We start from the raw sequence: 26,262 nt of genomic DNA, 5'->3' as shown, positions 1-26,262 counted from the left end.
AGAAACATTTCAAAAAAACTGTTGCAATAGGAACAATGCTCTGACTTCAGGATCTGAAAGCATCTCAAAATCAAATACAAAAAGGCTTCTCTGGGGCGCCTGGCTGGCTCAGTTGGGGGTGTGTGTGACTCTTGATCTCAGGGTTGTGAGTTCGAGCCCCATGTTCGGTGTAGAGATTACTTAAATAAGTAAATAAACTTTAGAAAAAGACTTTTCTTTTAGAGGGTGGACTAAGATGGGTCAGCAGGAACTTTTGAGAAGAAACTGGGCAAGTGAGTGGGGGAGGTAGTCTGACGTGAAATGTTCCCACTGTGGTCAGCAACCTTGGGATGAGCTGTTCAGGGTGTTGCTCAGACCTGGGGACAAAACAAAATTCAGGAGCTTGTGAAAGGAAGCAAAGCCTGACCAAAATTTAGTCAAGCTAAGTCAGTGTGCGCTTGACCTGTAAAAAAATTCTAAAAGGCGTCCTTTAGCATGAAAAGGAAGAGCACTAGACATTCAATAGTAACTTGAAGCTATATTAAGAAATAATACTAGTAAAGATAACTACATAGGTAAATATAAAAAACCAGTTTCACTGTATTTTTTTTTTAGTAACTTCTGTTTCTCATGTAAGGTAAAAGATAAATGCACCAATGATAAATATAAAACAATGTTCTTACCAAGAAACACATAAATTACCAAAACTCAAGAAATAGAAAAGCTCAACAGATCCATAACAAATAGAGATTGAATCAGAAATGAAAAACCCCTCAACAAAGAAGAGCTTAGGATCACATGGCTTTACTGGAGAATTCAACCAAATATTTAAAAGAATAATTAACATCAATCCTTTCCCAACTCTCCCATAAGACTATGGAGAACACTTCACTCATTCTATGATGCAAGCATTCTCCGTATTCAAAACAAAACAACAAAGACATCACAAAGGAAAACTACAGATGAAAATTATCAGTATAGTTATAAAAATCCTCAACAAAATACTAGCAAGCAAATACACACACACACACACACACACACACACACACACACTCTACTAGCCCTGGTATATGAGTTACATTGTTTCAAGATACAAAATCAATACTGAAAAATTGCTTGTGTTTCTATACAGCAGCAATGAATAATCTGAAAAGGAAATTAGGAAATTCCATTTCCAAAAGCATACAAAAGAATACCTAGGAATAATCTTAAGAAGGAAATAAAGAAATTGTACACTGAAATCTGTAAAACATTACAGAAATAATTGAAGTAGACTGAAATAAATGGAAAGACATTCCATGTTCATGCTTTGGAAGACATAATGTTGTTAAGATGGAAATATTACGCAAAGCAGTCTATAGATTCAATGCACTACCCATCAAAATTCCAACAGCCATTTTGCAGAAATGAAAAAACCAATCCTCAAATTCATAAGGAAATATGAAGCATCTCAAATAGCCATAGCAATGCTGAAAATGAACAAAGCTGAATGAGTCACACCTCATGATTTCTAAACCTACTACACAGCTACAGAAAAGAAAAAAACTGTGGTGCTGCTTTAAGAATAGACATATAGAATAATGAATAGAATGGAAGGTCTAGAAATGACCACATACATCTGTGGCCAATTCATTTTTGATGGTACGTATTAGCATATAAAGACAGAGATCAATAGAACAGAATAGAAAACAACACAAATGCAGTCAACTGATTTTTGACAAAAGAGCAAAGGCAATTTAATGGAGAAAAGATAGTTTTTCAACAAATAATGCAGGAACAATAGGACAAACATATGCAAATAATGCAGGAACAATAGGACAAACATATGCAAAAGAAATGAATCTAGACATTAAACTTACACTTTTCACACAAATTAACTCAAAGTGGACCATAGACCTAAATGTAAAACCCCAAATTAATAAACTTCTAGAAGAAAACAGGTGAAAATCTAAGAGATTTTGGTGATTTATTTTTATATACAACACAAAAGTATCATCCATGAAACAAAAAAAATGGGCAAGTTGGACTTTATTAACATCAAAAACATCTACTCTGTGCAAGACAGTGCTAAGCAAACGAAAAGACAACAGATTAGGAGAAAATATTTGCTAAACACATATCTGATAAAGAATTTGCCAAAAAAAAAAAAAGAATATGCATCTAAATCATTCGAAGTGTTCCTAAAACACAATAAAAGAGCAATCCAATTATCGTATATTAAAGTATATTGTAAGAAATAACGAAATGTAAATATTTAAAAAAATATATAACATAATATATTGTTAAATATATATATTAAAAGTGCCCCAAACCGGAGTACTTACGTAAACTTAACAAACATGTATAGGATATATGCCGAAATCTGTAAGCACAGATGAAAGAAATTAAGGAAGATCTAAATAAATGATGTTCCTGGCTTCTAACAACAATATTATGTGTTAATTCTTCCCTTCAGGACTTACTCTAAACCAGTAATATTAAAGACAGTGTGGTATTGGTGAAAGGATGGACACAGAGATCAGTGGAACAGAATACAGGAACAAAAATACAGCCACACAAATATGGTTGTTGACACAGGTACAACGCCAAGTCAGGGAGAAAGGATAGTCTTTTCAACAAATGGTGCTGGCACAGTTAAACATTCAAATGCAAAAAAATGAAAACAAACAAACAAAAAGAACACCAACCTATACTTCACACCTCCTGCAAAAATTAACTCAGTGGATTTTAGACTCCGGTAAACTTAAAATTCTAAAACTTCACAATGAACAAATGGGAGAAAATTTCTGTGATCTTGACTTAGGCAAAGAGTATTTTTAAGTTTTACACCAAAATCACAGTCCATAAAAGGAAAAACTGATAAACTGCACTTTAATGAAAACTGAAACCTCTTGCTCTGTGTAAGATACTATTAAACTGAAAAGACAAGCCACGCACTAGTAAAAAAAAAAAAAAGTGCCAATCACATTTCTGACAAAGCATTTGTATCAGAATATATAAAGAGTTCTTAAAAACACAAATAAAACAAACAATCCAACTTTAAAAAAGACAAAAGATGTGACATGTTACTAAAGAAGATTCACGGCTAGCAGGTAAGCATGTGAAAAACATGTACAACATTTGTTTATAAGGAAATGCAAATTTAAACTGCCATAAGGCCTTTCCAACCCTATTAGAATAGAAAAACAAACAGACAAACACTAAAAATACAAAATACCACTGTGGATTTTGAGAAACAAGAACTCTTATTCTTTGGAGCACCTGCATGGCTCAGTTGGTTAAGCGTCTGCCTTTGGCTCAGGTCATGATCCCAGGATTGGGATCTAGCCTCGAGTCAGGCTCCCTGGTCAGCGGGGTGTCCGCTTCTCCCTCTCCCTCTACTTCTCCCTCTTCCTTCCCCCAACTCGTGCTCACACGTGCTCTCTCTCTCTCTCAAATAAATAAATAAAATCTTTTAAAAAAACACCTCTTATTCATTGATGATGGGAATGCAAAATAATACGAACATTTTGGAAAACAGTTTTACAATTTCTTATAAATTTAAACATGTACTTACCATACAATCTAGTGATCCTATTCCTGTGTATTTACCCAAGTGAACTGAAAACTAAGTCAACACAAAAGCCTCAACACAAATGTTTATAGTATCTATTCATAATCACCGAAACAGCTAAAAACTCAGATATCCTTCAATAGGTGAATAAACTGTGAAATGTCTATAAATGGAATACTATTCAGTAATAAAAAAAAGGAATGAATTAATGCCTCACACTACCATAGGAAAAAATCTTAAGTGACTTTTGCTTAAGTGAAAGAAGCCAAACCTAAAAACTGTATTTTATATCATTCAATCTATTTTGACATTCTCGAAAAGGTTAAATCATAGGACAGAGAACAAATCAGTGGATGTCAGGGGCTAGGGGAGAAAGCAGGGGTTGAGTAAGAACAGGTCACCCAAGGGAAATTTTTATGGTAATAGGATTGTTGCACATGGTACCACGATGATGCATTCATCAAGACTCAGAGCTGTACAGCACCAAGAGAGAACGTAGCTATTCAAATAAAGAAAAAAAATCAAACGGGTACAGATGTAATGCAGACCGTGACAAGTGATTGTTTTTTTTTTACGAATATAGGTATCACGGAATCTGAAGTTAGAAAATGGGGGAAAAGGAGATGACCTAAATAATTCTGTAAAAACAACATTTTGACTGGATACGTGAAGACTGAAAACAAAAAGAACTCACTCTAGTTGGTAAATTCTCACAGGGGTTAGCAATTCTGAAACTACACATACACAAGGGCAAAAAGAATACATATATTGTAGATAATGTAGTGTCTGCCTATGAGGTTAAAAATAAGCAAGGGGTGAGTAGGAAGGCTAGAATGAACCCTGAGTTAGACTAAAAAGTGTCAGTGCTAGCTCATTAATTTTCATATATGTAGTCATGTGTATGTATACAGATATAGAAATATGGATACTGTGAGGCAGATGACTAGCCTGGATTGGTACACATACATTTATTTCTTAGATGTGTTCACAGACAGGGTCTAGAAACAGTTTCACCCAGTACCAATCAGCACACCTAGAGTTCAGATCTTGATTTTCTCCAATAAAAGGAACGAGCTTCTTGGAAAAATGCCTGATTCTGGGGCTGGGGCACAGAAAATACAAAAAAAAAATCAAAAAATAAAGAAGTGCTTTAGAAACAATGACAAAGATTTGTTAAAAGGACCCAAAAGCTGGGGGGCCTGGGTGGCGCAGTCGTTAACCGTCGTCTGCCTTCGGCTCAGGGCGTGATCCCGGCGTTATGGGATCGAGGCCCACATCAGGCTCCTCCGCTATGAGCCTGCTTCTTCCTCTCCCACTCCCCCTGCTTGTGTTCCCTCTCTCGCTGGCTGTCTCTATCTCTGTCAAATAAATAAATAGAATCTTTAAAAAAAAAAAAAAAAAGAAGGACCCAAAAGCTAACTTGTGATAGCTCCCAGTGCCCAAACTGGAACAATTTAAGCAATATAATAACATAATAGCATGGGATGAAATGAAAAGAGTGGGGAGAAAGGCGCTGATTTGAGAAAAGGAGCAATAACACAAATGAATCTTAAACGAATTTTGTGAAGTGAAAAAAGCCAAATTCAGGAGATACATATTATATAATCTAGTTGACATTCTGAAAAGGGTAAAATTGTAAAACATAAAACAGATCAAAGGGTTGGGTGAGAAATGTGGGACTGAGTAAGAATGGTGGAGAAGAAAATAGATTATCCATGAGCCCGTACTGACATAAGTAAATGATGGAATAAATAAATGGGGAAAATGAAAATCTTTCCTTTACAGAAGAATCCCAATAAATATAGAAGAAATAGAATAGAAAAATCACCACTTAGAACACCACAGTAAAAGTGGTTGCAGACAAGATCCAGAAATGAAAGCTAAAATGAGTGGCCAAAACTCTAAATAGAAACAGTACATTTGGGTAGCGTCAGAGGGCCTCTCTTCAAATTTACTAATATACGTGGTGGTTTTAAAAGATGACCACAAATTTGAAATGGAGCTAATTTCCTGTCCCTGAGTGTGCACTGGACTTAGCAACCCACTCAAGTGTTTACTGGAAATGGAAAAATCCTAACTATATAGTGGAGAAACCTGTCAGATACCACTTAACCAAGTACTAAAGGTTAGTATGACAAATCATGTTGATATCATGTCACCTGATATATCGGTAGGGCACATCCTCCCAAAGGTATTCTTCCTAAAAATTTATACCTCAGTCCAGTAAGGAGAAAACAGACAAACGTAAATTCAGGGACATTCTTCACAATACCTGCCCACTATTCTTCAACCATGTGAAAGTCATGAAAGACAAGGAAAGACGAAAAATCTCCCACAGACTGAAGCGGGCATGATGATTAAATGCACTGTCGGATGGGGATTGGATCCTGGATCGGTAAAAGGACATTAGCGGAAAAACTGACGGAATCTTAATAAACTCTAATTTAGTTAATAGAATTGCACCCGAGTTATTTTCTTAGTTTTGATAAAAGTACCATGGCTCTGTAAAATGTTAACATTGGGGAAAGTTGGGTGAAGTGTATATGGGAGCTTGTGGGAGATGACAGCGTGCTTTCCTCAAGTTTGGTAGACGAAGTTTTTTACACATCAACTTTTTTTTAAGCATTGTTTAACCATGTTGGTCACAGATACCACATATGTAAATGAAATTCAAGCACAGCTTTCCTTCTCTCGGCTTGTGTCTAAAAGGCACACTGCTTTGATGCACAGGTAGAGGGGCAAGGACAGAAGTCTGGCTCCAGGCAGCAGGAGTGAGTATCTCAGTAATCTCTCAACTCAGCAAAGTCGGCAGAAACTCTCCAGCTGATTTCTCAAGAAATGGGCATGATGTACACAGGGGAAGAGAATCTTGCGAGAGCCACTGAACAATTTATGTGCCAGACATACGTCCTAAACGCCTCTAAGCTTCACTAAAACCCTGTTAGCTCGGTACTGTTAGCTTTGGGGCGAGGCATCCCTTCTAAGGGTAGAGGCACTTGCCAGGAGCGGAGTTCAGCTACCCTCCGCCGCCGCGCCGCGCCGCTCCGCTCCCTCCCTCTGCGCATGTGCATCCCCGCCTTCTCCCGGCTCGTCCTTCCCCGGCCTCCAGCCCCTCGTGGGAAACCTTTCCTGGCTTCCGGGTCCACGCGGCGAGGGAGCTGCGGGTGAGCCCCAGGGGCTGGGGGCGTGGGGGCGTGGGCCGAGGGGTCCCTGCGCCGCTCGGGAGTCCGGCGGGGGCGGCGGTGATAGCCCCGCGGACACTGGAGGGACCCCCCCAGGCGTCTGCGGCGTCTGCGGAGTTGAAAGGACGGCGGGCGGGGGCGTCTCTTACTAAGGGACCCAGGGTCCCGCGCGGAAACAAGGGCTTTCGGGCTCGTAGGCCCGCAGGTGTCCAGCCCCAGCGTTAAGCTGGCTGCGCCGTCGCGCGGCCGCAGGTGGGGAGTGCGCGTGCGTGACGTGTGCGCTGGGCCCACGGGGAGGGGGTGGGGCTGGGAAGGAGTGAGTGCGCGTGCGCGCGTGCGTGCGCGCTTGGCGTTGTGACGTGTACGCGTGCGTCGTATGTGCGCCGGGCGTACTAGGAGGGGTGCGGTTGTAGGGGAACCAGGCAGGGCGTCTGATGTGACTGAATTGCTCTGACTGAATAGTCTACCTGAGACTTCGTCTCCTTACCTGTAAAGTGTGGATGTCAGTAATACTTACTGCGTGGCATTGTTCTGAGCACTCAGATTTTGTTAGCTGCTGTTGTATTTGTTTGTTACGTATATAATACATGCGGCTGGAGCTTGGACAAGTCTCTGGGGCCTTCATTGCTCAGTTAACTCATTTGTGCAATAGAAGAGGGAAGAGGCTGGGCTAGCTAGCCACCAAGGCCCTTTCCTGGCTCTGACATTCCCCAGGTCCCCAGTTATTATTTATTATGTATTCATTTGTTATTTGTTATGTATAAGCATGACAGTATCCTGAAGCCATCGAAGGCTGTGTGACGGTGGAAGGTCTGGGACAAATTTAAGAAGAGCGAGGTGAGCTGGAGCTGAGAGGGGTGGGCACGCAGGCGACACAGGAAATGTCACTTCTTTGGAGAGTTTGTGAGGGCATGGTCGGGAATGAAAGGCTCACCAGCTATAACGAAGGCAAATCTGTCATCACCCCTCCCTGAACACCGCCTCCTCCCCTCATTTTCCGTTCACTATTTCCCCTTGTTGATGGCATCTAGAAAGATGCGGAGGTTCCCGCTCTCCTGGCCTCGTAGACGCACGGGATGGTAGTGCAGGCAAGGTTTTTTTTTTTTTTTTTTGAGGTTATCTGTTCTGACCTTATTTGAAAAACGAAAAAAAAGATTTTAAGTCTGAGGTGACTGACCGAGATCATGCAGTTTGTTAGTGGCAGAACCATGGTTAAAAGTAAGGTCTGCGAATTCCCAGGCCACTGCCCATTTTGTCACTGTTAAGTCAAAGATAGCTTCTTATTAAAAGACATTTTGAAAGTTGTAAGAAGGTTAGAACAAGCGTGAAACATTTTTTTATCTTGCCTTAAACACCCCCATCTCTTTTTTTCAGAGGTTTCTTGGATAATCTAACCTCAAGGGATTAATGGTGTTAAGAGGAAAACAGATTAACAATGTGGCTTGAGGTTTTTAATTTTTCCGTACCACATCAGTTCTGACAAATCCATAGTGTTTCCTCCTTTAGGTTACTGTTAAATGTTAAACTCATCTTCTCATGTTTTTAATTTTTCTGTGTCACAGAACCTAAATTGGTAATAAATCAATAAGAAACAAATGTTTACATTCACTCAGTGAAAAGTATCATGTCTAAGCTCAACATATATCGGAGCCACACATGGACACGTAAGTATCTTGTATGTGGAGCTGTGTAGGCAGGTAAATCCAGGAACTGCAAGGCAGGCCAAGTCTTTCCTAACTTCCTTCTCCCTTCCGTCTTCCTCAGCTCTCCCTCCTTCAGTAAGAGCCGAAAATGAACAGATCCCAGGTGAGCTTTTTGTTTATTTATTCCCACTTTGTTTTAAAATGGGTTTTCTAAAGTTTGTAAGGACTCATATTTTTAAAAAGAAAAAATAGAAATAGGCAAGAATTACTTGAAGGGAAATATGTTGAGAGTAGCAAATTCAAAGAACAGTTGGCAGAATCAGATGCAGGACTCTTAATTTCACAGAATTGTGCAAGTTGTAAAATTTCCTCTAATTTTTCTAATAACAACACTGAAATTGCCTATAATCATTTCTGATAGACACAGCACTGTGCCAAAGATGTGTGGATGCTTTTCAGGGGACCAAACAAAGAGGTTTGAGTAGACAGCCCTCCATGGTCCTGCTTGATGCAGGAATAAGACTTTGAAGACCTGGCAGAATGGCGGACCACACGTCCTGCAGATAGCTCTCCATAAGTGTTTGTGTCAGCTTGGTTGTGTTTCTAACTTAAGTAGCAGACTGTTGTGGGTTTGGTCTCTGAATTTCTCATTTACATTTCAACCTCATGCATGCATTCTTGCTCCTTCACCACCACCACTCACCTGAATCAGTTCTGGAAAAGGCCACCATATTGTAGTCAAATCTAATTTTTGTCTTTGTCTTACTTGACCGTCCTGTGGCATAATCCTCAGTCTCTCTTGTCTCTGACACCTCCCTCCTAGCTCTCCTTTCTTAACTCTGATACATTCTCTTTCTGTCCCTCATGAAGTTGTCTTTCCCTTTAGCTCCAAATGTTCCCTCTCCTTGGGTATATTGCTTAACTGTCCTTGGCTCACTGCTTTTTTCAGTCTTTTTTCTTGACTGGTTTTGTCTCTCTTTTTTAATAAAATACTTTTGAATTAGTAATGTATTAACATGGCTAAAAGGTTGAGCTATGTTCCCTCTAGGACGGGTGACATTTATTTCTCATCTAAATTGAGACACTTCCGCCGAGAATGAAAGAGGTTCTGTAAAGTTATGGTGGGACAACTGGCATATATTGGGACAGTCCCAGACAAATGGGACTGTATGGTCACCCTACTGTAGATACCCATCTTTCTTGTTTGTCCTACCAGTGTTTCTTTATTCAGTTAAAAGATACTCTTGTATGCCCCCTACTTTTATTTAGAAGGGACTCCATCATCCTTAGGGCTTTTCGAACTTCAATGCACCTGTACATCACTGGCATCTGCAAAAATTCGGATTTTGATCTGGTGGATCTGGTGGGGCCCTGGGTTTTGCATTTCTAAAAAGCTCCCAGGTGAAGCTGACTCTGCTGCTCCGGGCACCACACTTTGAGTAGCGAGTCTATACACGGTTTTCCATTCTTTCTTTGCTTTTTTTTCCACTGTTTTCCACCTGTCTCAGACATCTTTCTGTAAACAGAACGTGGATTGCTTCTTTCTTTGTTATAACTGCACAGTAATCCAAGCATGGACATTCCACAGTTTATTAAACTGGTTATTAGTTATGAACTATTTCAAACCTTTTGCTACTACAAACCATGTTCTAATGGATGACCTGGTACATACAGGGTTTTTCTATCAGATAAATTCCCAGAAGTGGGCTGCCAGGTCAAAGGGTGAATATAATTGATAAACTTGATCATTTGGGATTATGGTATCATTTTGTGTCACTCCCATTGGCACCTCGTGAGTGCTTGTTTGTCTGTAGCTTCTCCCATAGAACACATGGTTCAACTTTTGGAATTTTGGCAACAGATAGATACAAAGTGGTATTTTATGAACTTTGTATCTGCAGTTTTCTTAACTGGGTGAGGTTAAATATTTTTTCATATATTTGAAAGATGTATTTACATTTCTGTGAACCCTCTGTTCATATCTTTTGCCCATTTTGCTCTTAAGTTTCTGTCTTTTTTTTCTTCAGTGACTAGCTCTTTATATATAGGGATACTAATGCTTGTCTGTTATATGGGTTGCAAACTATTATGGTATGTAATTTGTCTTTTGATAATTGACCATGGTGTTTTCTCCTCCATGCAGGTATTCTGTTTCAGGGTATCACATTTCACTTAGTTGTTTCCTAAGGCTCTCCTTGGCTGTGACAATTTCTCAGACTTTCCTTGTTTTTGATAACCTTGGCAGTCTGGAGGAGTACATTCAGGTGTTTTGTAGACTGTCCCTTAATTGGGAATTGTCTGCTGTTGTTTTCATGATTAGACTGAGGTTATGGGTTTCTTGGAGGAAGACCACAGAGATATAATGTCATTTGGTCACATCATGTCAAGGGTAAGCGCTCTCAACATGACTTATTATAGTGATGTATCACTGTTGATCACTTGGCTGAAGTAATGTGGTCACGAGTAGTGGTAAAGCTACTTTTTCTTTCCTCTGTTTTCACACTGTACTATTTGGAAGGAAGTCGGGAGTTACAGTATACCTCCTTCCTGCTGGAGCATCTACATAAATTATCAGGAATTCTGCACAGGAGATTTTTCTGTTCTCTCCTGTTTACTAATCCATTTATTTATATCAGGATGAATTCATGGCTAGTTATTTTATATTTTGGTTATAGTATAGTGCTCCGTTGTTCCTTTTGTTGCTCAAGTTGTTCCAGGTTGGTTATTAAAAGCATCTTCTAGGGGCGCCTGGGCTGCTGAGTTGGTTGAGTGGCCAACTCTTGATTTTGGCTCAGGTCATGATCTCAGGGTCCTGGGACTGAGCCCCACGTCAGGCTCTTTGCTGAGTGTGGAGCCTGCTTGAAATTCTCTCTCTGCCTCAGCTCCTCCACCCTGCTCACGCTCTCTCTCCGTCTCCTTCTTTCTCAAAAATAATTAAATACATCTTTTAAAAAGCACCTTCTGTTGGTTCCTGTGTCTTTTGACATACCCCGTTATTGTTTGAATACTTCTTCCTTTCTCCCTGGTAGTAGATTTTCCAGGTTTCCTGCTCTAGAACTAGCCTTTTTTTTTTTTTCCCCCTAAATAGCTCTGGTTCTTTTCATTGGAGCATAGTATGAGAAACCAAGATTGGGGGACTAGGTGTGTTTGTTGCTACTGGTGTGTCATTGCTTGCAGACCCTCTCAAATAACTGAACAAGGAAATATATGTGTATACTCATTCGTGTATATACAGTGTCTATAAATATTTCAGTATGTAACCATCTATATCCATATTAAGCTAAATATTAGTTCACACTGTTGTCTCCTGTTGTAAACATTACCACGTGGAACATTCTAACCTTCTCTCCTTGCTTATCTGTAATCTCCCACTCTACAAAGAGAATCCGGCTAACATCATCTGGATTTCACTTATTTGATAGTTCAATTCCAGAATACACATACATGATTTCAGAGTTGTTAACCCATGGACTCTTGATTCTTCCAGTTTGGGGCCATTGCGAATTAAGGTACTAGTAATATTCACATGTAGATTTTTAAGCAGACATAATTTTTCAAACACGTAGAGTGTGGAATTGCTGGGTCAGTTATGTATATATGTATGTATGTATGTATGTATGTTTAGCTTTGCAGAAATTGCCAAACTGTTTTTACAAAGGTGCTGTATCAGTTTGTATTCCTACCAACCATGAATCAGAATCAGAATCTTTGTTGTTCTGGGGCGCCTGGGTGGCACAGCGGTTAAGCGTCTGCCTTCGGCTCAGGGCGTGATCCCGGCGTTACGGGATCGAGCCCCACATCAGGCTCTTCCGCTATGAGCCTGCTTCTTCCTCTCCCACTCCCTCTGCTTGTGTTCCCTCTCTCGCTGGCTGTCTCTATCTCTGTCAAATAAATAAATAAAATCTTTAAAAAAAAAAAAAGAATCTTTGTTGTTCTGATTCTGGACCTGAAATTGGTATCGTCATTATTTTGGATTTAATCATTCTAATAAATGTGTCATGTTGTCTGCANTTTGTTGTTCTGGTTCTGGACCTGAAATTGGTATCGTCATTATTTTGGATTTAATCATTCTAATAAATGTGTCATGTTGTCTGCATTTTCCCACTAATAGGTGATGTTGAGCACCTGTTCATATATTCATTTGCTATCCTTATATGTTTGGTGAAATGTTTCTTTAGCTCTTTTGCCCTTTTTCAATTGGGTCATTTGTTTTCTTATTCTTGAGCTTTAAGATTTCTTTGTATTTTTTGGATGCAAATCCTTTATTAGATACATGTGTTGTGAATATTTTCTCCCAATCTGTGCCTTGTCCTTTCATTTTCTTAGAAATGTCTTTCACAGAGCAGATGATTTTATTTTTAATAATATCCATCACATGCTTCCCCCCCCCCATGGAATGAATATGCTTTTTCTGTTGTATCTAGAAACTTGTCACAAAATCCAGGGTCACAGAGATTTTTCACCTATTTTTTGTTCTGTATTTTCTTCTAGAAGGTTTAAAGTTTTGCATTTAACATTTAGATCTCTGATTCATTTTTAGTTAACACTTGTGTAAAGTCTGTGTCTAGGTTCATTTCTTTTGCATGAGTGTCCAGTTGTTCAAGCACCATTTGTTGAAAGACTGTCTTTCTCTTTTTATTGCCTTTGTGCCTTTGTCAAAACATTTGACTTTATTTTGGTAGACTATTTCTGGACCTTCTATTCTGTTCTGTTGATGTATGTGTCTCTTTCAGCACTATCACACTGTCTTGGTTACTGGTAGCTTTATAGTAAGTCTCAAGATAAGGCAATGTGAATTCTCATTTTTCTTCCACATTGTGTTGGCGATTCTGGATCCTTTTCTTTACTATGTAAACTTCAGAATCATTTTGTCAATATCTGCAAAATAGCTGGGGGGTTTTATTTGGATTGCACTGAATTTATAGATTAAGTTGGAAAGAATTGACATCTTAGGCATTTTGAGTCTTCCTATTGATGAATTTGGAATATCTCTCCATTTATTCAGATCTTTGATTTCTTCCATCAGTTGTTTTGTTTTTCTGTATATACATATTGTGTTACACTTTATACTTGAGTACTTTTTTGGGGGGTGCTATTGTAAATAGTATTTTTTTCATTTGAAAATTTGGAATTCTAATTCTTTATTCAGATATAGGAAAACAGTTGACTTTTTTATATTGACCTTGAATCCTGTGATGTTTTGATATTTCCTTTTACTTCTAGTAGATTTTTTCTTTCTTTTTGTAAGTTACTTGAGATTTTTTATAGAGACAATAATATTGAGTTCAAATAAAGAGAGTATTGTTTTTCCTTCTCAGTGATACACCCCAGTTGTCTCATCCCCTCTTCCCACCCACCTTCCCTCTGGTAATCACCAGTTTGTTCTCTATATTTGGGAGTCTCTTTTTTTGTCTCTTTTTTGCTTTGTTTTGTTTCTTAAATTGCACATGAGTGAAATCATATGCTATTTGTCTTTCTTTTTCTGACTTATTTCACTTAGTATTATACCCTCTAGATCCATCCATGTTGTTGCAGTTATCAAGATTTCATTCTTTGGCTGAGTAATATTCCATTGTATATATAAACCACATCTTCTTTATCCCTTCATCTATCGATGGACTCTTCCATATCTTGCCTACTGTAAATAGTGCTGCAATAAACATATCTTTTCCAATCAGTGGTTTCATTTTCTTTGGGAAAATACCCAGTAGTGGAATTACTAGATCATAGGATAGTTCTATTTTTAATTTTTTGAGGGAACTCCACACAGTTTTCCATAATGGCTGAACCAGTTTTCATCCCCACTATCAGTACACAAGTGTTCCTTTTTCTTCACATTATCACCAACTCTTGTAATTTCTTTTTTTTTTTTATTCTAACCATTCTGATACATGTGAGGTGATATCTCATTGTGGTTTTGATTTGAGTTTCTCTGATGATTAGTGATGTTGAGCATTTCTTCATGTGTCTCTTGGTCTTCTGTTCGTCTTCTTTGGAAAAATGTTTATTCAGGTTCTTTGCCCAGTTTTTAATCAGCTTATTTGGGTTTTTTTGGTGTTGAGTTGTGTAAGTTATATATTTTGGATATCAAATCCTTAACGGATATATCATTTGCAAATATCTTCTTCCATTAGTAGGTTGTCTTTTTGTTTCATTGATGGTTACCTTTGCTGTGCAGAGCTTTTTGTTTTGGTGTAGTCCCAATAGTTTGATTTTGCTTTTATTTCCTTTGTCTTGGAAGACACATCTAGAAAGAAGTTGCTATGGCTTATGTCAAAGAAGTTACTACCTCTGTGCTTTTCTGGGATTTTTATGGTTTCAGGTCTCACATTTAGGTCTTTAATCCATTTTGAGTTTATTTTTGTGTATGGTGTAAGAAAGTGGTCCGGTTTCATTCTTTTACATGTAGCTGGCTGTCCGGTTTTCCCAACACCATTTGTTGAAGAGACTCTCTTTTTCCGTTGGATATTCTTGCCTTCTTTGTTGAAAATTAGCTGACCATATAACTGTTGGTCTAGTTTCTGTTCTCTCTGTTCTGTTCTACTCTGAATAGCCAGAGCAATCTTAGGAAAGAAAAACAAAGTTGGATTTGTTTCACAAATTGATCACAGTCCCAGATTTCCAGCTATACTACAAAGCTATAGCAATCAAAACAGTATGGTACTGGCCCAAAAATAGACGCGTAGATCAATGAAACAGGATAGAGAGCCAATCATTTATGTTTTATTTCTGGTTTTGGGTTGGTTTGGTTTGGTTTTGGTCTTCCTGCACTAGCTAAGACTTCTAGTACAGAGTTGAATAGGAGTATTGAGGTAAGACATCCTTGCCCTATTCCTGCCCTTTAGGGGAAAAGTGTCCCAGTCTCTTAACATTAAATATGATGTCAGCTGTAGGGTTTTTATGGATGGTCTTTATCAAGCTAAGAACATTCCCCCTATTCCTAGTTCACTGAGAATTTTCATCATGAATGGCTGTTAGATTTTGTAAGATGCTTTTTTTCCATCAATTGATTTGATCATGTAATTTTTCTTCTTTGGCTCATTGATGTGCTGCATTGTATTGATTGATTTTTTTTTTTTAAATATTGACCTGGCCTTCCAGACCTGGAATAAATTCCACTTGGTTATGGTTTATAATGTGTTGTATATATTGCCAGATTTGATTTGCCAGTATTTGAGGATTTTTTTATGTATGCTAATGGGAGGTACTGGTCTTTAGTTTCTCATGTCTTTATCTAGTTTTGGTATCAGGGTAATGTTGGCCTTATAATATGAGTTTGGAAGTGTTTACTGGAGGAGATTGTGGAAAATTAGTTTTTTTTCCTTAAATGTTTAGTAGAATTCACCAGTGACACTGTATGGGCTTAGTACTTTCTATTTTGGAAGTGATTTAATTAGTAATTCAGTTGGTTTTTTGTTTTTTAACAGATATAGATCTGTTCAGGTTATCTATTTCTCCTTGTGTGAATTGGTAGCTGTGTCTTTTTTTAAAATTTTATTTATTTATATTTATTTTTTTTGATGTAAAGTTCGATGATTCATTAGTTGCGTATAACACCCAGTGCACCATGCAATTCGTGCCCTCCTTACTACCCATCACCAGCCTATCCCATTCCCCCACCCGCCTCCCCTCTGAAGCCCTCAGTTTGTTTCTCAGAGTCCATAGTCTCTCATGCTTCATTCCCCCTTCTGTGTCTTTTAAGGAATTTATCCATTTCATTTAAGTTAATTTTTCAGGAATAAAATTGTTTGTAGTATTCTCTTATTATTTTAGTGTTCATAGGATCAGTAGTGTTGACCTATCATTTCTGAGATTCACAGTTTGTTTCTTTTCTCTTTTTTCTTGGTTAGGTTTCTGGAAGTTTATTAATTTATTGATCTTTTCAAAGAAGTGGCTGTTGGTTTCATTAATTTTCTTTTTTTCACGTTTTCAATTTCATTGGTTTATTCTAATATTTCCTTTTATTTTGCTTCCTTTTGGCTTAATTTACTTTTCTTCTGTAGTGTGTTAAGATGGAAACTTAGGTTACTGATTTAAAATTTTTCTTTTCTAATATATACACTTGCTGTAAATTTCTATGTACTGCTTTCAATTCATCCCACAAATTTTGATGAGTGGCGTTTTTATTTTTATTTCATGTACAATATTTAAAACTTTCTTTCGAGTTCTCTTTGAACTACAGGTTATTTATAAGTGTGTTGTTTAATTTTCAAGTGTTCGAGTGATTCTCCAGCTCTCTCTTTATTGAATTCTTTTCCATTGTATTCGGAGAATGTATTTGGTATGATAGCTATTGTTTTAAATTTGTTAAGATGTGTTTTGTGGCCAAGACTATGGTCTCTCATGGTGAATGTTACATATGAGCTAGAATAGAATGATAAAATGTGTGTTTTATTGTTTTGGATGGAGTATTTTGTAACTGTCATTTAGATCATGTTGATGGGTAGTGCGGTTCAGGTCATCTGTATACTTACTGATATTCTGCCTCCTTGAACTCTCAGTTTTGACAGAGGGATGTTGAAGCCTCCCAACTATGATTATAAATTTGTGTATTTCTCCTTTCAGTTCTATCAGTTTTGGGGATATGTATTTTGGTACCATTTTGTTAGACGCATACATGTTTTGATACTCTTGTTAGATTTATATATGTTTTCCCTAATAGGATTTTGAACCCACTTAATGAGTTCCTAATTCCAGTGTTGTATTTCTCAGCTCTAGAATACCCATTGTATCTCTGTATGCATGTGCATGTAGATGTGTCTGTATACACATCTATCGTAGGTCCCCAAGACCATCCCCAGGCTCAGTGACTTACTAGGGTGAGTCTGCGGCTGGTTCTACTTACGGCTGTGACTTATATTATAAAGCAGAATCAACAAGGGGAAAAGACGCACACAGAGCATAGTTGAGAGGAAGCCAGGAGCAAACTTCTAAGAGTCTTCTCCCAAATCTAGCAATGAGATTGACAATAAATGTGAAATATCTGCCAGGGAAGCTTAGCAGACGGTGCTCAGTGTTTTTAATTGGGAGTTGATCGCATTGGTCCTCTCTGCTTGGCGCAGAAACTTCCGGACTTAGAAGGAATGTATGTGTGCAGCATAAACCATATTGCTTACACAAAGAGTTTAGGCTCAGTGAACCATTCTTATTAGGGAATTTAAGTTCCCAGATGCCAGCCAAGGGATACCTTCATAGCAGCAGACCTTTCAAAGGATGGCAGTCTCAGGCCTGCTCTAGTAATTCTGTTCTGCACAGTACACATACCATATATTCATTGAACTCCCACTTATTTTGTTCGTATTTTCCTCTGTTATATTGAACATATTAATCACATTCCATTTTGAAGTTCCTGTTTATTATTTCTGGTATCTGGGTCCCCTTCTGGTCTGCTTTGTCTGTTTTATTGTCTATTTTTTTCTATCATATAAATGATAATATTAAAGAACTAACTTTTTCTTGGTCTGCTTTCCTTCCCTGTCTACTGTGTGCATACTGCTAGCTCCTGCAGTGTACAATTTAATAAATGTTATTGTATGTATCTCCTCATTAGATCATAAGCACTTTGAGAATAGGAATGTTGTGTGTTTGTTTTCATCAGTAGTATTTGCAGCAAGGAGAACAGTTTTAGGCCTTTAGTGGAAACGCTGTTTGTACAAGATATTTCTTTTATCCTACAAAGTAAATAGCACAAAAGAAGGCATCCTGTGTATCAGTTTTTAGCAAACTCTAAAGGGATTAGCTCTTTTAAAATTCTTCCATGTCATATAGTTCTGACGGCTTCATATAGAAAAGGAATATACTATTACAGGAACAAGTGTCATTCAAAGATGTATGTGTGGACTTCACTCAGGAAGAGTGGTATCTGCTGGATCCTGCTCAGAAGATACTATACAGAGATGTGATTCTAGAAAATTACAGCCATTTTGTCTCAGTAGGTAAGAATCTTTCTTTTTCCTTGTGACTACCAGTAGCATGCGTTTCTAGTTGTTGAAACATATGAACTGCCTGTGGAATTTTGATTGACACTTGAGATTCAAGGCCCTAAGATGACCAGTCTCTTTGTCCACCATAAACAATGCTGTATTCTTAAACTGCTTAGGCATTGGTTCATATGGGCATCTCCCTTGGGCAACTTCTGAAGCTGTACCTTCCTTCCCCATCATTTTTTCAGAGTCCCTGAAGCCAGGCTATTTAGCCATCATCTTGTATTATTTTTGCTCAACAGGATATTGCATTACTAAGCCAGAAGTGGTCTTCAAGATAGAACAAGGAGAAGAGCCCTGGATATTAGAGGCAGGATTCCCAAGCCACTGCAACCAAGGTGAGTTAGTGACTGCACAGGCAGGTGGAAGACAAGGGAATGAGGTCTTATTAGGCCATTGGTTTAGGGTTTATTGCTTGTGAAATATTCTTCAGAAATTTCTTTTTTTAATTTTAGACCTTTGGAAGTGACTAGGGACAGTTGGCCCACATCCCTCCATTACCTTAATCACACTCCTCCACATGTCACTTTCTTGCATAAATGCTTTCCTTTGTCCTTTGATATTTTAGAGTGATTTACCAATACCTATAATGCAGACTCAGTTGACGTCATCTTAGGTAATTTTTCATGGTTAATTTATCTTTTAAAACTGTTTGCCTTCCCTCTATTCTCTTTGGACACCTTTTGTTACCTGGTATGTATTCATGCTATACTTGAGATATTCATTTAACAAATATATGTTGGACACTCACTACAACCCAGTTACGTTTTTAGGTAATTAAGAGATTAACATCCCTTTTATCATGGAGTGTGTATTACAGTGAGGGACAAGAAGCATGTTTGTGTGTGTGTGCACACACACACAAGTGTATGTGTGTGAATGTGTACATGCAGTATTTGTTGTGGTAAGCACCGTGGAGACAGTTAAAGCAGTGGGGAGGGGGTGGAGAATGATGGCACGTGCTAATGGGTAAGGAAGTCAGAGAATACCTGTTTGATGAGGTCCACAGGAGGGATGAGGCCCTAGTAAAGTGAAAGTGTGAGCTCTTCCAGGCAGGTGCCAAACTTCGCAGCTGTGTTCTTAGTGTTTGAAAAATGTCAAGGGGGCTGTTGTGGCTAGAGGTGAGCATGTGTGAGGGAGAGAGTGATAGGAGGTGATGTCTAAGAAATAGCATGGACCATGGTAACTTTATGTTGAGTGATGTGAGAAATCCTTGGGGTTTTTTTTGTTTTTTTGAGTAAATATAAGTGAGATTAAATCATCAGATCTGATTTACAGTTTATGCAGTAAATACAATCTGGTGGTTAGGTGGTGCTTAGGCACGTGCAAGGAAGGATTACCATTTAGGAGACTATCATGTAGTCCAGAGGAGAGCGGATAGTGGCTTAGGTGATGTTGGGAGGGCTGAGGAGTCGTAGGTTTGTACATATATCTTGACGATGAGGCCAACAAGATTTGCTGTTGGGTTGATAGTGTGGAAGAGAGACAGGAGTCCAGCATGACTCAACTGATAGGTCTTAAGCAACTGGGTAAATCAGGGTACCATTTACTGAGGGGAAATTAGATTATAGGGGACTTACGACATACCTAAACTTGGACATGAGAGAACTGCTAGAACCCAGTCTGTGTGTTGAATAAGACGTTGGTTCTATGTGAGTGTGGTGCACGTGGCTGAGGCCAGAGCCAGAAGTGCCCACACGAGAGGCATCAGCTGTGGGTGGTGGTAAAGGCACGGGGCTGGGTGAGAGCTTCTAGATCGGAGGTTGGTGGACTCTTATGTAAAGACAGTAGCACATATTTTAGGTTTGGTGGGCCACATGTGGTCTGGGTGTCTGCTCTTCCTCTTTCCTGATTCTGTTTTTCCCTCTCCTCCCCTTTCTTCTTCCTCCTCACTCCTCCCTACTGTCTCTGCTATCTTTTCCCTCTGAAAATGTAAAAAACACTCATAGCTCAAGGACCCTTGCTCAGCAGTCTTAGTGTGCAGACTCCTTTTCTAGAGAGTGGTTGCTTACACATGAGAGCAGTGGTCCTAGAACAATTCCACTTTTACAAGATGTGAAAATCCATTCAATCTCATCACGAGAGGAGCTTGGGGAGGAAGGGTCTAAGCAAGGTGAAAACAGGAGAGCCTAGTTTCCTAGGAATCCAATAAGGAACATCCTACCGTCCTATTACTACCTTAAATGGCACCATCACTTAATTCAATGTTCAGTGTCTCTGTCCCGCTCACCCCATTCTCTGAGCTTCCCTGAATCAGCCACTCCCAGCTCCCTGTGCTTTGAATTTACACCCTTTTCTGTCCAGTTTTGAAGGTTTTATATTTAAAATGTTAAATGTCCTTGCCAGTTTCCATTCCCAGTTTCCACTGCAGCATGTGTTTACTTTCGGCTGAGACCAGGAGGATAAAGGAAATGTATGCTTGGATGTAGTTCACGCCAGGAAACTGAGCCTAAAACAAAAGAATCGACTACATGAAAGGGCGTTTGTGTGAGTTCAGTCCCATTAGACGTGTACTAGGATTCATAAGATGTGGTTATTTTTCTCATTTCTAGAAGACTGGAAAGTTGATGACCTGATAGACCGCAGCCAGGACAATGAAGATGAACATTTTTGGCAACTTGCTTTCACCACCAACAAAACATTAAATATAGATAGTGGTGATAGAGTAACAAAAGCTTTCAATCTGGGCACAGATTCTGTTCCTTCAAGAAATTTTCCATATAAGATATGTGACTCGTGTGAAATGAGTTTGAAAAATATTTCAGGCTTAATTATTAGTAGAAAGAGCTATTCTGGAAAGAAGCCTGATGAGTTTAATGTATATGAGAAATTGCTCCTTGATATTAAGCATGAAAAAACTCCTGGAGGGAAATCTTACAAATATAATCAGAAAAGGAATGTGCTTAATCATAGCCATGATCTCAGTCAGCCAATTTTTGACCAGCCTTCTGAGTATAATGAAAATGGACAAGCCTTCTGTGAGGAAGCGGCCTTTTTCACAAACAAGAAAATACAGATAGGAGAGACGCTCTGTAAATATAATGCATGTGGAAGAACCTTCATCCACAGTTTAGAACTCAGTTTATCTCAGAGAACTCATCTGGAGATGGAGCCATATGAATGTAATATTTGTGGGAAGTCCTTCTATACAGATTTAAGATTGGGACATCAGAGAACTCTTACAGGAGAGACTCCTTATGAATACGACGCATATGGGCAAACCTTCTGTGATAACTCAACTTTCATTATCCATCAGGGAACCTATGCAAGAAAGATTCCCCACGAATACAAAGTGGGTCCTAAAATGTGGGAAAAGTCAACCGTCTTTAAACATCAGATAGTACACATGGGCAAAAAACCTTATGAGCACAATGAAAATGGAAGTAACTTCACCAAGAAGTCACATCTCACCCAACTTCGAAGAGGTCACTCAGGAGAAAAAACCTTTGAATGTGGTGAATGTGGGAAAACATTCTGGGAGAAGTCAAACCTCACTCAACATCAAAGAACACACACAGGAGAGAAACCCTATGAATGTACCGAATGTGGGAAATCCTTTTGTCAGAAACCACACCTTACGAACCATCAGCGAACACATACGGGAGAAAAACCCTATGAATGTAAGCAATGTGGAAAAACATTCTGTGTAAAGTCAAACCTCACAGAACATCAGAGAACACACACAGGGGAGAAACCATACGAATGTAATACATGTGGGAAATCCTTCTGCCACAGGTCAGCCCTAACTGTCCATCAGAGAACACACACAGGAGAGAAACCCTTTATGTGTAATGAATGTGGGAAGTCCTTCTGTGTGAAGTCAAACCTCATTGTACATCAACGAACTCACACAGGGGAGAAACCCTATAAATGTAACGAGTGTGGGAAAACCTTCTGTGAAAAATCAGCTCTCACTAAACATCAGAGAACTCACACAGGGGAGAAGCCCTATGAGTGTGATGGATGTGGGAAGACCTTCAGTCAGAGGTCGGTACTCACAAAACATCAGAGAATTCACACAAGGGTGAAAGCTCTTTCAACATCCTGATGTCCAGAAGCCTTTACCCGCCCTTTCAGATTCTTACACCATTTTAAAAAATGAGACGATTGAAGCCCAAAGAATGCCTCATGTTATTAGAAAGTGATGTCTTGTCATACTTCAAATAATTAATACTAGCACAAAACCTTACTGATATTTTGAATACATGAAAGCTCTCAAGAAAAACTGAAACTTTTCATCAGAAAATTTATATTGAGGGGAAATTTATTCACTTAAGGAATGTGGTAGAAATCTTTGTCTAGAATTTATGTTGTGTCATATTCCAGATGTGATACCAAATTTTTTGTAAATATAGTGGATGGTATTCATTCATATCCATATTCACAGTGGAATCTGAAGCTTAAAAAAAGATGAATCACAACAACATTAAACATTTTTGAAGAGTCCCTGATGTTTGCAGGCCAGATGTGGGTATAATAATATAGCAGAAATTAAAGGTATGCTTGATTTGCATATTGGAGTCCAACAACTTGTGAGGAGACAATATTCCCTAATTAAATAACTACTATGGTCTGTACTAGTATCTCCCACACTAAATACCACCAGTGTCTTTATGGGTTGACATAATTATATATGTATATATATGTGTATGTAAATATATTTATACACACATACCCACAGGTATGCAGTGGTGTGTTAGAGTAAGCTCACACTGGCTTGCACCTGCTGATGGTTAAATTTTCAGGAATTTTGTGAGCCAGTTCTTAAACATAGTCATTATTTAAAAATTAAATTATATTAAAACAAAGGTAATAAATACTCAGCACTCATCACTTCCTAATTATTTGATAACATTTTGCTCTTTGTTCTTTCGGTCACTTACATTATCGAGTTGCATGGTAAAAATACTGTCTAATGTGCTTCTGCACATCTCTTCCCACCTCTGCACTCAGTGTTGTCCTGTAGGTGGCTTGGCTTTAGTGGGAGCATTTATGCCCTGGAAATTGGCAAACTCTACAAACGGGGGTTTTATTTTCTCAGTGAACCTGTTGTCAAATACTTCCCCCCAGCACACCATTGTGTATATATGAAAATATATCTGGACAATTTAAAGTACAAACAACATACCCCCCTCCCATATCCTGACATAAATAAATGACTATGGCCATTACTGCTGAACTGCCTCATCAATAAAGAACCCCAAATTTGTTTTTGTGAGGTTTTTTAACTACCTCTGCATCCAGTCTTACTTGTAAATACTACCTGAGTCTCTTTGTCGTTTGGCCAGTATACTTTATTTTACAACCACATCACCAACTTTCCCTCTGACGTTGCTGGCAAATAGGAATTAGTATGGCCATTGTTACTGATCTACTACTACTTCCCAAAGAAGCCAAATGATATTTTTCTGAGGTTTTTCAGCTGCCTCTGGGTCAGTCTATAATGTTGTAAGTGATGTTAATAACAGTGGGATTTACATGAATTTTTCAAAGGTTAACATCATTTATGAACAGGAATACCCATTGCACTCCACAAATAAAAAGTGATGGTATATACTCGAATGCCACTTTCTTACTCTTAGTATTTCATTATTGTATCTATTTAGGCATGATCTGTATGTGACCCAGGAACTCTGTATTTGTATTTAAAATAATAGGGTGTCATGCACTGTCCCTGCCTCCTTTGTCCTACTGTTTTCCCACACCTCCTTGGAACACACTGATTAGCAGTTCCAAGAGACACTGCACACCCACTACCCTGCTTCTTACGTGCTGGGCTCTGTTTTATCTCTTTTCATTCTTCCCCCAGATGATTTAGGAGTAAATCCAGATTAATTTAAGTTAATCGTGGAGATGCTATTCTAATGATTTTGTTGAGGTGTTTGGGAAATATTCTGCGGTACTTCTGGGAAACATCTCAGTGATAAACTATTGTCATGACATGAGAAGACACAAGGAGAGATTGTCTCTCTTATGCTGGACTTTTTCCTGTTTGTATGTTATACCAAATTATAGCTCGTGGCCCTGAAGGGCAATATCCTGAAGATAACAGTAGACAAAATGGGAAAAGCCTGGCTCAGAGGCGATGTCATTGAGCTGCACAGCTCCATCTGGACCTGTTTTCGGCTAGGACTTTCTGTTACTGCGGTGATAGTGGTTGCTTATCTGTTACTTCTAGCTGAAGGCATTTCAGCTGGTACAGATGAGTACTTAGTTCTAAGTGTTCATGTTCTATACAGTGATTTGGGGGAAGAATGATTTCTTTTGACAAGTTAATATGTGGATAGCTATTTGTATCAGCCCTGCTTCTAATGACAAACAGAACTCTGCCCCCACCAAGAGGATTGTAATGGTAGACGTAGTACAGTGGTGTGGGCCAGAAACAAGGGATACTGAAACACCTAGAGACTAGCATCACCCAGAAGCCATGACCATTCTAAGTCGTAAAAGGGGCAAAGGATGGAAACTAGTGTCACAAAAGCCCAGTGGGAGCTGCTCTCATGGAGGAGAAACCATCTCCTAGGAGATACTGTCCCTACCAGAATTGTGGCACCGAATTGCTGGTGGAGGACCCAACCAGATGCGATCTGCAGGTTAGCCCAGGTGGGCACAGAGAAAGTGGAGAGAAGGTCTGGGTGGAGCCAATGGATTCTAAGCAGCACAGTGTTTTTTTTATTTCTGTAAATTCCTATGTAAAGTCTCAGTATTAGAAATAAACTTATTCTACTAGTTGAAAGCTAACTATTTCTACTTCATTGTGCTTTTGTATCGCCATAAGTAGATTCCTTTTGGAACTGAGCACTGTGGCAGGTATGTCTCTGTTGACATGCATGAAGCAGACATTATGTTAAATGACATTATTCATATATCTTTCTGTGGTGTTTCTTGTTATATGTGTTATGAGATAAGCAGCTCTGTATCCTTCCAAATAAACAGCCGGTTGTCCCTGCATCGTTTGATTAATTTACCCTTTTCCTTGTCCGCTTAATAGGGCATTTTTAGCATGTACTTAAATATTATGTGTAGCTGCTGTTGCTTTTGTCTGCTCAAGGCAACTTTTCTACATTCTTCCTGTAATATAGCCCATCCTTGCGAACACAAGAGTTGACATTTATGCCAGATGATACCATCTCTTCCTGGCCCCACGTTTGTAATGATCCAGGAATGGTCATTTGTTACAAAATAGGCCAGTGATAACTTATTCTAGAATATTTTTCACAAGTCACTATAACCAGATAGTTTGTGTCCTTGTTGCTGCCAGAGGTCATATCAAGAAAATATGTCTGCAAGGGAGAAGATGATGGGGATAAGTGCTGTAAAGTAAAATGAGAGTAGGAGAAGTTGTCAGGAAGATGTTTGATTCTATGTAGCCTGGAGAGGGAATGACCTCCCTGGGAAGGGTACAATGGAGGGAGTGAGCCATTTGGTTATCTGGAGAGAGTGCATGCATGTGTGTGCGTGTGTGTTTGTAATACCTGTACATGTATAACCAACAGTTTTACATACCTATGATTTTGTTTCCTGAAACAACATCCTAATTACCTTACTATACTTTGATGTTTTATTTTGTATTGTACCACATTCTGTTAAAAGAAATGCTTGTTCCCATATACTAAACTGATTTCACAGCCAATGAATGAGTCATCTCCCAGAGCTTGAAAACCTATGCTCAGGTGCAAAATCAGAAAAGGAATGACTGGGTCACAGGAATGGCTTTCTGAAATGACTAAGCGATTTATGTTCCCAGTGCCTGGAAACTGTTTACTGGTTAACTCCCTAGGACCTGTCTTTTGGGATTTAGGCCCGTTTTCTATGTGGGAGTTGGCCTTCCCTTTCCCAGTGTGTCCTGTCACTTCACATAAGCCTATACTGGCACGGAAAGGTAGAGCCAGAGCCTCTGGAAAGGTTCAACCACTGGGCAT

The 26,262-nt window shown here is 38.9% G+C and overlaps 1 protein-coding gene across 6 annotated transcripts; it reads left to right on the top strand.

The window, feature by feature from the left end:
- Window positions 1-6,502: 6,502 nt before the first annotated feature.
- ZNF248 (zinc finger protein 248) lies at window positions 6,503-25,291 on the top strand. Of its 6 annotated transcripts, XM_019794286.2 has the most exons (7): window positions 6,504-6,696; window positions 7,480-7,551; window positions 8,277-8,378; window positions 8,479-8,520; window positions 18,166-18,292; window positions 18,583-18,678; window positions 20,893-25,291. In XM_019794286.2, exons 4-7 carry the CDS (start codon window positions 8,506-8,508, stop codon window positions 22,386-22,388), a joined length of 1,734 nt encoding a protein of 577 aa, XP_019649845.2. In that variant the 5' UTR covers window positions 6,504-6,696; window positions 7,480-7,551; window positions 8,277-8,378; window positions 8,479-8,505; the 3' UTR covers window positions 22,389-25,291. The 6 variants fall into 6 exon arrangements, with proteins under 6 accessions (XP_011216946.2, XP_019649845.2, XP_011216944.2 ...); XM_011218642.3 differs by lacking the exon at window positions 7,480-7,551; XM_034662413.1 differs by having other exon boundaries at window positions 7,480-8,378.
- The last annotated feature ends 971 nt before the right edge of the window (window positions 25,292-26,262 follow it).

Source organism: Ailuropoda melanoleuca, chromosome 6 (assembly GCF_002007445.2).
Source record: "Ailuropoda melanoleuca isolate Jingjing chromosome 6, ASM200744v2, whole genome shotgun sequence".
Taxonomy (NCBI): Eukaryota; Metazoa; Chordata; class Mammalia; order Carnivora; family Ursidae; genus Ailuropoda; species Ailuropoda melanoleuca.
Note: the sequence above shows the minus strand (reverse complement) of the source record. Positions and strands in the feature narration are given on the sequence as shown.

What these genes read in the sequence shown, in the direction of transcription:
- ZNF248 (XM_011218644.3), top strand. An exon ending in CAGCCATTTTGTCTCAGTAG is followed by an intron (nt 18,293 to 18,582) that starts GTAAGAATCTTT and finishes TTTGCTCAACAG; the next exon opens with GATATTGCATTACTAAGCCA. An exon ending in CCCAAGCCACTGCAACCAAG is followed by an intron (nt 18,679 to 20,892) that starts GTGAGTTAGTGA and finishes TCTCATTTCTAG; the next exon opens with AAGACTGGAAAGTTGATGAC.